This window comes from Rhinolophus hipposideros (assembly GCF_964194185.1).
Source record: "Rhinolophus hipposideros genome assembly, chromosome: 5".
In the NCBI taxonomy this organism is placed as follows: Eukaryota; Metazoa; Chordata; class Mammalia; order Chiroptera; family Rhinolophidae; genus Rhinolophus; species Rhinolophus hipposideros.
In genome coordinates this window covers 68,296,231-68,309,190 of record NC_138051.1, presented here as the reverse complement: position 1 = coordinate 68,309,190, position 12,960 = coordinate 68,296,231, and the positions used below count along the sequence as shown (strand labels likewise).

General features: G+C 33.9%; 1 protein-coding gene across 1 annotated transcript in view; it reads right to left on the bottom strand.

The window, feature by feature from the left end:
* Positions 1–12,960, bottom strand: part of MNAT1 (MNAT1 component of CDK activating kinase) — a 185,156-nt gene that overhangs the window by 96,678 nt on the left and 75,518 nt on the right. The window contains exon 6 of the mRNA XM_081049597.1: positions 10,161–10,286. Within this exon, the coding sequence (XP_080905723.1) occupies positions 10,161–10,286 (126 nt within the window). The remainder of the gene's footprint in view (positions 1–10,160; positions 10,287–12,960) is intronic.

Here is a 12,960-nt window from a genome sequence, read left to right as displayed (position 1 = left end):
AATACAAAGAGAGAATCTTAAAAGCAGCAAGAGAAAAGCAGTTAGTTACCTACAAGAGAGCTCCCATAAGACTGTCAGCTGATTTCTCAACAGAAACTTTTCAGGCAAGAAGGGCGTGGCAGGAAATATTCCAAGTGATGAAAAGCAACAACACACAACCAAGACTGCTCTACCCAGCAAGACTGTAATTTAGAATTGAAGGATAGATAAGGAGCTTCCCAGACAAGAAAAAGCTGAAGGAGTTTATCACCACCAAACCAGTAGTACAAGGAATCTTAGAGGGACTTCTTTAAGATGGGAGGAGGGTTAAGGATGGGTGAAAAGGGAAGGGATTAAGAAATACAAATTGGTTGTTATACAGCAGTTATGGGGATGAAGGGTATAGCATAACGAATATAGTCAATAATATCATAATAACCAGGTACGGTGCCAGATAGGTACTAGATCTATCATGGAGATAGATGGGAATGGGGTTGGGTGCAGGGTGAAAAAGGCAAAGGCATTAAGAAATACCAATTGATAGTTAATACAGTATGGGGAATATAATCAACAATGTTGTAAAGATCATGTAAGGTGTCAGATGGGCACTGGATTTATCAGGTGGATCACATCATAGACTGTGTAGATGCCTGACTAGTGCACTATGCACCTGAATAGCCGAAGTAGAATAATATTGAATGTCAACTATAACTAAATATATAGGTATATATAGTCACGGGATATAGAATACAACATAGGGAAGATAGTCAATGGTATTGTAACAGCTATATAAGATGTCAGAGGGGTAGTAGCTTGGGGGATGGGTTATCACTTTATGAGGGTTTTAAATGTCTAGTATGTTGCTTTGTACACCTGAAACTAATAAAAATAAATTTAAAAAAAAATTAAACATTGGGGAGGTCAGATGGCTCAGTTGGTTAGAGCGCAAGCTCTTAACAAGAAGGTTAACGGTTCAATTCCCGCATGGGATGGTGAGCTGCGCCCCGTACAACTAAGACGGGAAACGGAGACTGGACTTGGACTGAGCTGTGCCCTCCACAAATAAATTGAAGGACGATGACTTGGAGCTGATGAGTCCTGGAGAAACACACTGTTCCCAATATTCCCCAATAAAAAGGAAAAGGGGGGAAAAAAAAGTTAACAAGTCATTCTAAAACAAAGTTTTTTTAACTTTGGTGCATCAAAAGATACCATTAGGAAAATGAAAAAGTGAGCAATGGACTGGTTGAAATTATTTGTAAAAAAGATACCGACAAAGGACTTGTATGCAACAGTTTTTAAAACCTTTTACAAATGAATAAGAAGAAGACAAACACCCCAGTTTTTTTTAATGGACAAAAGATTTGAGAGACATCACAAATAGAGATATAAAAAAGACAAATAAATGAAAAAAATGCTCAAAACCATTAGTTCTCAGGAAATACAAATTGAAATTATAATGATATCATTAAGTACCTACCAAAGTAGCTAAAATTAAAAATGTTGACAGCCCTGAATAATGACAAAAAATGAAGTAATCAAGTAATCAAGTAATCAAAACTCTCATACTATTGGTGAAAGTATAAAACTCTCATATTATTGGTACAACCATTATGGGAGTAAAGATTGACATTTTCTTCCAAAATTAAACAAATAAATACTCTATAAACAAGCAATTCTACTCATATATTTATCTAAGAGAATTTAAAGCATTGGTTCATATAATAACTTAACACAAGATAGTTCACAGCAGCTTTATTTAATAACAATCAAAAACTACAAACAGCTCAGGTGTTCATCAGCAAAAAAATTGCTAAACAAACTCATATATTCAAATAAATAGAATACTACATATCAATAAAGTAACACCTGATACACAAAACAACATGAATGAATCTCAAAATATTATGCTGCTTCTCCTACATACGAGTATAACCATTTTACAATAACAAGAACTAGATAAACCATTCCCCACACTAATCAACTAAAAAACTGAAAATATACAAATCAATGGTTTTCAGAAATTTAGTATCAGCCAATGCAGGCTTGTGGTCCCCAAGAGAAGGGAAGCAAATGAGGAGAGCCCTAAATTGTCTCAGCTTGGTTTTCAGGTCATGATTCGTGGAAGGGGAACCAAACAAAGCCTAGGAGTCAAGGAGACTGAGATCAGACTTCAGGGCTGTCAGGGTGACTATAATTTGCAGGGCAAATTACCAGAGAGGAAAATTCTTCCCAGAGAGAAAGTCTAAAGCAAGGGTCAGCAAACATTTTCTATAAAGGGCAGATAAATATTTTAGGCTTTGCAGACCATATGATCTCTGTCATACATACTCAACTCTGCAATGAAAACATGAAAGCAAAGACAATACATAAATGAATGAGTATGGCTATGTTCCAATAAAACTTTAGTTACAATAACAGGTGGCAGGTGGTACTTGGCCTGCAAGATATACTTTGCCTACCTCTGCTCTAGAGGTCCTGGAGTGATGTCCTTAACTTTTGCCTGGGTAATGATCTGCACATAAGAGAGTGTAAACTACTCAAGGCCAAGAAAATAAACTGGAAACGAATAGGTCAAGCAATTCCCAAAGCTCACACCAGACCAGAACAATTCATATCCTCAATAAGGTAAAAAGGTTTCTCAATTCATGGGGCATCAGGTACAGTCCTCAAAATGATATCACCTTGAAAGTGGAGTTAAATTAGCCTAACATTGAAGTCTGTGCTTGTATGCCCTAACAATGCTGAAAAGCAATCCTTGTAAGGATCTAACAGGTTAAAGGTAACCTAATTGCATTCTCAAAGTCTGAAAATATTTAATGGAATATTATAAGTTACCAGTTATTCAAAAACAAGGCAGAAATATATGACCCACACAAAGAGAAGACAAATCAGTCAATAGAAGCAGACACAAAAGCGGCAAAGATGATGAAATTAGCAGACAAGGACATTAAAGCAACTATTTTAAATATGTACTACATGTTCAAGAAAGTAGAGAAAAAGACATGATGAGGAGAGAAATGAAGATGTAAAAAAAAAAACCAAGTGGAGCATGTGAAGATTTAAACACATACTACCTAAAATGAAAAATATAACAAGTGGGATAAACAGCAGATTAGACACTAGCAAAGTAAGGATCAGTGAACTTAAAGGCACATCAACAGTAGCCACCTAAAGCACACAGAAAATAAGACTAGAAAAATAACAAACAAAGCACTGATGAACTCTGTAACAATATCAAGCAGTATAACTTATATATAATTAAAATCGCAGAGAAAGGAGGGAGGAAATATAAAAATATGTGAAAAAATAATTTTCTAAATTTGATGAAGTTAAGTTTACATTCAACCATATCAATAACTGCCTCACAACAATAAAGGGAGATTGTCAGAGTTAATGAAAAAGCAAGATCCAATTGTACGTATTATGCCTTTAAGAAAAAAACTCATACCATAAAAACACTAATCAAAAAAAGCTAGAATGGCTATATTAACATCAGAAAAAGTAGGAGTTAGAACACAAAATATTATCAGGAATAAAGAGGTATATTTATAATAATAAAGATGTCAAAGTATCAAAAGTCTGTAACACTCCTATATGTCTATGCAACTAAAAACAGAGCTTGAAAATATGTAGTACAAAATTGATTTTTTAAATCTATAATTATAATGGGGTATTTCAACACTGTTTTCTTGATAAATTAAAAAACAAAAAGAAAAAGAAAATTAATATAAGGAAACAGAAGACTTAACGACATCAATTAACTTGACCTAGCTCACATTCACAGAACACTGCCCAACAGCAGAACACAAAATTCTTCCCAAATTCACAAAAAACATCATCAAGCAAGTGAAAAAATCTCAATATATCAAAGATGTTTGAAACCATACAAGGTGTGTTCTCTCACTACAATGGAATTAAACTAGAAACAGTAGCAAAAAGGTATTTGGAAAACCTAAAAATATTTGGAAATTAAACAACACATTTCTAAATAACACGAGTCAAGCAAGATATCAAAAATAAAATTACACAATAATTTGAACTATAAAAATGAAAACAGAATTGTGATAGCCACATGAACGCACCTCTCGGCTCTCCAACTACAGAAGCTAATGGACCCTGAGTCCCACCTGCTGCACTCTGAAATCCATCTCCACATTTGCACCAAGTCCATGATTTCCACAGGTTGCGTCTAGCCAAAGACTGAGAGAGGCAAAAATACCAAGGCAATTCCTCACTTAAGAGATGCAAGACTCCTCTGCCAGAAAACTGCCACAAGGACTCCCCAGCTGCCTTGCCAAACTTTCCTTAGAAATACAAGGTAGTATGAGACACTTTTACATAACCTTTCTTCTTTCTTCACTTGAGGTCAGAAACGACATCACAGTCTGATGACTCTCTCAGCCTCCAATAGCTGCCTCCTCATTTTCTCTCACAGCCACTTTCCCCAATATATTTTTGCACATTTAAACCCATCTTGGTAACTGCTTCTCAAAGGGCTCAAACTATCAAGACAACACATCAAAATGTGTTAGATGCAACTAAAGAAATGGTTAAAGGAACATATATACCATCAAATGTCAATAACAAAAAGTCAGAAAAGTCTGTCTTAAATCAATAATCTAAGCTTCTATCTTTAGAAACTAGAAAAGCTGGGCAAATTGTAGCCCAATTAAAAAGAACGGAGTAAATAATAATGAGCAAATATAACTGGAATGAAAAACAGAAAAACAGTAGGAAAATAAATCAATAAAAAATGGTTCACTGAACAGCATTTAGATTTTCATCTACATTATGTCAGTCTCCATGTTCAGTAAATAATATTAATAAATCCAAATAAAAACTGTCATTTGAAATTTCACTTTGCCCTGAACACAGTGCTAAATTCTGTCATAATAATAAGTATTCCATTACACACTAAGTTATATGAATCTCAAAATGCATTAAAGTAATTGGATCACCTACCTCACACCATACCAAAAAAATCAGTCCCAGGTGGATAATAGAAATGTAAAACAATAATGACATCAAGATACCCTTAGGAGAGTAGAAAAAAGAAGCCACAATGTAACTAAAGTTATTTACAACACATATGACTAATAAAAGGTTTAAATCCAAAACATATAAAGAACTCCTACATAAAAGCAAGAATGTTGAACAAGCATTTCACAAAAATAGGATTGACAATGCTCAACTTCATTAGTGATCAGTGAAATAAAATGCAGATTAAAATAACAAAACACTACTAAATAGCCACCAGAATGGTTAAACTGGAAAAGACAGAAAATCACAAGTGTTGGCAAGAATGTGGAATAACAAGAACATTGCTGGTAGAAGTACAATTGGTAAAAACCACTTTGGAAAACAATTTGGCAGTATCTCCTAAAGTGAACATGCATATTCACTATGACCTAGTAACTACTCTTAGATAAAAAATAGCTACCAAAAAATGTATGTACATGTGCACCAAGAAACATAAAAATGTTAGCATAATTTATAATACCAAAAACACAAAAAAGTCCATTAACAGTAAAATGGATAAATAGCAGTACAATTAACTCTTGAACAACACGGAGGTTAGGGGTGTGAGCCCTGGGCAGTCTCCATGTATGACTTTTGATTCCCCAAATTTTAGTTGTCCCTTGGTATCTGGGAAAATTGGTTCTAGGGCCACTCACAGACACCAAAATCCATGGATACTCCAGTCCCCTGTATAAAATGGCATAGTCAATGCACATAATCAGTCCGCCATATCTGCGGACCCCCAACTGCAGATCCAAAACACTACAGGTATTTATTGAAAAACATAAATCCTCACTTTATGAGGGGTGTAAATGTCTAACTATTACATTGCCTTGTACACCTGAAACTAATTAAAAACTAAATATAAAAAATAAATCCATGTATAAGTGGACCTGTGCAGTTCAAACCCATGCTGTTCAATGGTCAACTGTATATTCTTCCAATTGAACATTACCCAGCAATGAAAATGAAAACATCGATAACTATATGCAACAACCTGGATGAATCTCACAAATACAACATGGAGAGACAAACATTAATCAGGTTAAGACATATATGCTTAGATGTTAAAGCTATTTATAAGAGCAAGAAAGAAACTGCCATAAAATACAAGAGTGACTACTTTTGGGTAAATGCACTGGGTGCTGAGAGGTCATGAGGAGTGTTTCTAGAGCATTGACAATACTTTTTTTTCTTTCACCTGACTTATGGCTACACAGATGATTATGTTGTGGTAATTCACTGAGCTATATGGTTTGGTTCTGTGCACTTTTGTGCATATACATTACATTTCACAAAACAAAAGGTTAAAAGAAAGTGAGGAAGGAAAAAAGGAAGAAAATAATATGGTCACAACAGTTTCTGAAAAGCTTTTTAATGATTAAATGTTATGGTAAAATGAAATACTGATGGCAAATAAGCACATGAAAAGATGCTCAACATCATTATCATCAGGGAAATGCAAATTAAAACGATAACGAGATGTCACTACACACCTGTTTACAGTGCCTACAATATTTTTAAAACTCATAATACTGAGTGCTGGCAAGGACGCAGAGCAACGGAAACACTCATACAATGCGGGTGGGAACGTGAACTGGTACAGCACTTTGAAAAACAATTTGGCAGCTTCTTACAAAGCTAAACGTACCCTTAGGTAAATCGCCAATCGCATTCTCAGTATTTACTCAAGGGAAATAAAAACCTACGTACACACACAATTGTATGCAAATGTTTACAGAAGCCTTATTCATAATCGTAAAGAAAAGGGAAACAACCCAAATGTCCTTTCATCTGATGACTGGATAAAGAAACCGAGAAATCCATATAATGATACATTATTCAACAAAAAGAAACAACTATGAATACATGCGACAACATGGATGATCTCAAATGTGTGTCGCTAAAGTAACGAAGCTAGACCTAAAAAGACAGATCACTAGTTGAGGCGGGGGGCAGGGGAGGTGGGAGGCGTGCAGCTGCAGAGTTGACTATGAAAGGATAACACGAGAGAATTTTGAGGAGTGATGGAACTGCTCTATGTTATGATTGTTGTGGTAGATACATAACTCAGCATTTGTCAAGACCCTGTATATCACAAAGAATGACCTTTACTATACATGAAGTTTTAAAAGTTTAAAACAAAACAAAATACCATGGTCACAGCAATACCACAGAGTTACAGAAATATCAAAATGCCAAATTTATCATAAAATTCCCTCAAATGTAGGAATCCTAAAAACATGTATTACCCAGTTGTACATAAAGGTAGGCCATTTTTTTTTAATTTTTTTTTTAATTAATTTATTTATTTATTAGTTTCAGGTGTACAAAACAAGGTAATACTTAGACGTTCATCATTTATATCCCTCATACTGTGAACCCCCCTCCCCCCATCCACTATCCCTCCGACCTCACACTGAACCATCACATTATATATATAAAACTATAGTTGGCATTCATTAATGTTTAGCTTCTGGTGTACAATGCCATGATCAGGTATCCACAGTATCCCTGAGGTGGTCTCCCAAATAGGACGCATGTCCATCGGGTACCCAACAAAATCTTTACAACATTATAGAATACCTTCCCCAAATTAATTTTCAAAAAAACCCTGAGGCCATCTTGTGGTTACCAGCTGCTTCCAAATCCCTTCACCTTTCCCCTTATCCCCAACCCCCTCCCACACACCTTATACAATGGAGTATTACGCAGCCATAAAGAAGAAAGAAATCTTATCATTTGCAGCAACATGGATGGATCTAAAGAACATTATGTTAAGTGAAATAAGTCAGAAAAAAGGTAGGCCATTTTAAAACTGAAGAAAGAAAAAGTAGCTGAATGGGTATTTGGATAGGGAAACATGGGTAATGTGAATACCTTACAACAACAAAATAATTCTAATTGCTTCCTCCCATCCCATGTATTATCATTGTCACTCGTATCACTTATGAATAAGCATAGTCAAATACAGTGTTGCTATTATTTTAAACAAATTGTTATCTATTAAATGAATTAAGAACAAAAAAATAAGTTTTTATTTTACCTTTATTAATTTCTTCTCTGATGCTCTTCCTTTATGTAGATCTGTGTTTCTAACCTACATCATTTTCTTTCTCTCTATTTTACGACTTTTTGCAAGGAAGGTCTACTGGCAAAAGCATTCCCTCAATTTTGTTTGATAATCTTTATTTCTCCCTCACTTTTAAAGGATACTTTTGCAGGGTACATTATTCTAGGTTGGTGGCTTTTTGCTCTCAACACCTTAAATATTTCACTCCATTCTCTCCTTGGTTGCGTGGTTTCTGAGGAGAAACCAGACACAATTTTTATCTCTGCTTTTCTATAAGTAAGGTGTATTTTTTCTTCTAGCTTCTTCCAGACTTTTTCCTTACCTTCAATTTTCTGTAATTTGAAAATCATATGCATAGGTGAGACTTTTTTGGCATTTATCCTACTTGGTATTCTTAGAGCTTCCTGGACCTTTGGTATAGTGTCTGATGTTAATTTGGGGGAAGTTTTATTATTGTTTCAAGTGTTTCTTCTATTTCTTTCTCTCTTTCTTCTTTTGCTGGTATTCCCATTACATATATATTACACCTTTTGTAGTTGTCCCACAGTCCTTGGACATTCTGTTCCGTTTCTGGGGGGGGTTTTCAGTCTTTTGCTCTTCGGTTTTCAATTTTCAAGGATTCCATTGATACCTCCTCTTGCTCAAAGGTATTTTCCTCAGGTGTGTCCAGTCTACTAATAAGCTCATCAAAGGCATTCTTGATTTCTGTTAAAGTGAGGTGTTTTTTTTTCCTCTAGCATTTCTTTTTGGTTCTTTCTTAGAATTTCAATCTTTCTGCTTATATTGCACATCTGTTCCTGCATGTTCTCAACTTTATCCATTAGTGCCCTTAGCATACTGATCAAAGTTGTTTTAAATTCCCAGTCTGATAATTCCAAAATCCCTGCCCTATTCAAGCCTGGTTCTAATGTTTGCTCTGTCTCTTCCAACTGTGTTTTCTGCTTTTAGTATGTCTCGTAATCATTTCTTGATAGTTAGTCATGATGCACTGGGTAAAAGGAACTGCAATAAATAAGCCTTTAGTAATATGGTGGTAAGGCAAGGTGTGGGGGGGTGGTATTTTATAGTCGTATGATTAGGTCTGCCTTTTTGAGAGCCTGTGCTTCTAGACTGTGAACTTCACAAACACTTCTCAGTCCATCTTTCTCCCTTACATAGAGCAGGACGGAAAGAGTGGGGGTGAAGTGGTATATTTCCTTTCTCCCATGTGGAAGGCTTGAGCAGCGAGAGTCACATTAGTTAGGCGCTGATAAAACTCCATTAGGTTAAGGTCCGGTGAAATAGCTTCTCCTGAGGGCAGGCTTTTTGAGAAGAATAGAATGCTCTGGCCTATTTCAAAATGGTTCTTTTACCCCTTCTTTTGCCTGAAGCACAAGGAGATTTTTCTCTGATAGTCAATGAAAGAGCCTGGTAGAGATGCAAAAAGTAAAACAAAAGTGTGGGGGGCCCCCCCAATAACTGGCTCCTCTGGAGTTTTTAACTCTTAGAGTTGTCCACATTGAGCCTCCACAATTTGTCAATTACAGTTCGGGTTTCCCTACACCACTAGCAGTTCCCAGCAAGGCTGCTGCTCTAGTAAGTGATGATTCTCTCTATTCTCTGTTTGTCTCTCCAATTTTAAGGGCAATAATTTGCCTTGTGACCTCTTCACTTACAGAGCTAAGAAAAGTTGTTGATTTTTCAATGTGTTCACCTTTTTACTTATCGTGAAGATGGAATGGCAACTTCCAAGCTTCTTACATGCCATACCAGACCAGAAGTGTGCATTTTCTTTTAAGAAATGTTTTCTACGCTATAAGCTTAAAAATTTATATAGAATAACAAAACACATAAGAAATTTATATAGAATAAGGAAACCCATAGCCCATTATCATGTGCAACAAAACTGTGTTGCGTACATTAAAAACTATTTATTTATTACTTTTCCCTTTCCTCTGCACATATTCATATTTCTAGACATCTAGTCTAGATCAGACACTGTGCCTAAACATCTAAACCTTTCAGTTTATCTGTAAAATCAACATAAAATTATAGAGTGTAATTCTTGAAATATATTTTTCAAACAAGAAATTAAAATGCAGCTTACCATTTTGATGCCTGTGGAAAATGTCACTGGTTTTATAGGTTTAGGTTTCTCAAGTTGCATTTCCAGTTGGGTAGACCTATCTTTATGCTGAGCTAAAAGTAGTGCAACGGGGAGATCAGAACTCTCCTGAAAGAAAAGTTAAAGTGCAGTATGAAAGTTAAAAAGAAAAAACTAAAGAGCAACAGGTCTTTTATTTTAAATTATGCCTTTCTATAAGCATTTGATGTCAACCTAAATATTCACTTTATGGAGAACACTTCACAAAAAATTTTAACATTCCATAATAAGAAAAGGCTGTTTCAGACTCATAAATCAAAACCTGCAAAAAATTATTTTTACACAATCCACATTAAAGACAATATAATAGGGCCTTATTTCATCTAGCAATGCCCACCATATTTATTAAAATAAAAAAAATTAGAAGCTAATCACAGAAAGAGTAGTACAAAGTACTATAACTTAGATCAGATGTTTATCTAAGACACATTCTTTTTACTAGTGAATTCAGACTAGTTTGAAATTGTTTCCCATTAGATTTCACCTGAGGCCGTTTGGAAATGATCCTTGTTCTGTTTTGCACAATGGAACGATTGTTAAGTACAACCAAAAGTATATTTTCTCTTTTACTGACTTATTTTTAGAAATGAAGTCTAAATTTTTTAAATTAACAAAATGATAGTAAACATTTTTAATATCTATATTGACACTAAATCAGAGCCACTATTTACACAAATCTGCACACACACATATTAATAACACAAGCAAATTACTAACTAATTCTTATATGTAGGCTGTTATTTATCTTGTTTAACATGAAGTCTTCTTACATGTTTAAAGTGCTGTGGAGCTAAGGTTTAAACTAAATGATATCCAGACTTTTTCCCTTCTGAGTTGTCAGTTAAATAAGAACACAGAAACATATGCAGAAGGACGCCAGGAGGGAAGGAAGGATATCATTCATACACACACACACACACACACACACACACACACACACACAGTACTTTCTGTATCTGTAAAAAAAATGAAGGTATAAACACATTTCTATCATCTATACCAAAGTTACCTACAAAAAACAAACGTATTCTTCAAATGACCTACAGATTTTTAAAACAGTAACTACCCAGAATTTAATCCTGAAAAAACTACATTATTAACATTTCATAGTATGAAAGGAAACATATAACAGAATGTACTTTTCTTTCCAAATCTAACAACATATTTTTAGGAACAAATGTGGCTAATAAATATATTTAAAGGAACTGTTTTAAGGTTCAAATATAGAATTCAAATAACAAGCAATTTATTTAAATAGAACTAACCTAGAATAAATTTGTATCTCAAGACTTTGTAATAGAAGTGCTCTTGCAGAGATTAAAACTTTTAAAATTAAATGGCAGGACACAAATTTATTTATAAAATAGAACCTTATGGAGAATAAATGAAATACACTATAATAATATACTTGAATGACTTTCATATTCTACAACAAAGCATCAGTAATGCATTAGTAACACTACTGCTGTGAATTCCTGCAGGTATTCTAGATTTCCATTAAGAATTTCATAATAAATGAAAAATTAAAGGATATTTTAAATGGGTTGTGGCCCAAAGTATTTTTTAAAAGCTATTACTATCTTTTCATGTGCAAAAACAAACAGAAAAGAAATTAAATTTCCTTGGCTAAACAGTTAAAGCAGTGCTTCCCAATTTCTACTCTAAGTGAATTCTTCGATACCTGGTATTTATTCTTAAAAAGTTCTTGCATAAAAGCAAGACAATGTGTTCATTTAAAAAAAAATCAATACTTTGGCCTGGTTTCACTTTCACATAAAAGGACCTAACTATTAAAATGTCTTGGTAAAACAGATGAAATTTAATAAAAATAAACATTCTAGGAATCAAAAACTAATTTTGATACTAAGGCATACAATTTAGTTCAAATCTGCTTTATTCCACTTTAGTACTCAAAACTTTGGAGACTGAAAATCTTTGTGAATGTTAAACTATAATTAAGCAGGAGCTCTAACAACAAAAACAAAAAATCTATAGAGTAAAATAAACTATGAGAAACACACATCCTCTCGGGAATACATAAAATTGCAGATTCAACGTTTCAAATTATTTCATTCTTTTTAGCTTTCCATTTTACCTTGAAAGGTTCCCTAACCTACATTAATTGCCTGAAGGTACCTTGTTTAATACTTGAAGAAATTTTAATAAGACTGCCTGTAATACTCATTAAAAGCTTTATAATGACCATTTTTAAAAGATTATTTTAACTGACTTTAAGCAAGCCATCTGGCAAACAATATTTCTAATAAAAATCAGCTACTGCATTTGACAGCAATATTAGCCCATACAAAATTTCAGACATAAACTGAAGAGAATTTTCAAACAGGAATATAAACATATTTACTAAGTCAGGACCAGTTTTAAAATCTTTTTCCAAAGTGTTAAAAAAATTGAATTTATAGTTAGGATTAAATAAATGGACATTTTAGGCAACAATATGGTAAATATTAAGACTATATTTAAGCCATAAACATTAAGACTATAACATTAAAATCCTGTCACATATAGTATAGTATAATGTAATGCCAATGCTTTATAAAAGGTTTAAAAAGTGACTTTTAGCACAAGAAAAAAACCAAAAAAGAGAGAAACAAAATTCTAATAAGTAGTAGTTGTTGCCTAAATTATAAATCAGATCCAGAGAACAATTCTAAGGTTTAAGCTTCTAGACATATTTACAAATGCCAATGCTACCTTTTTTATAAAATCTAACACATTAAAACAT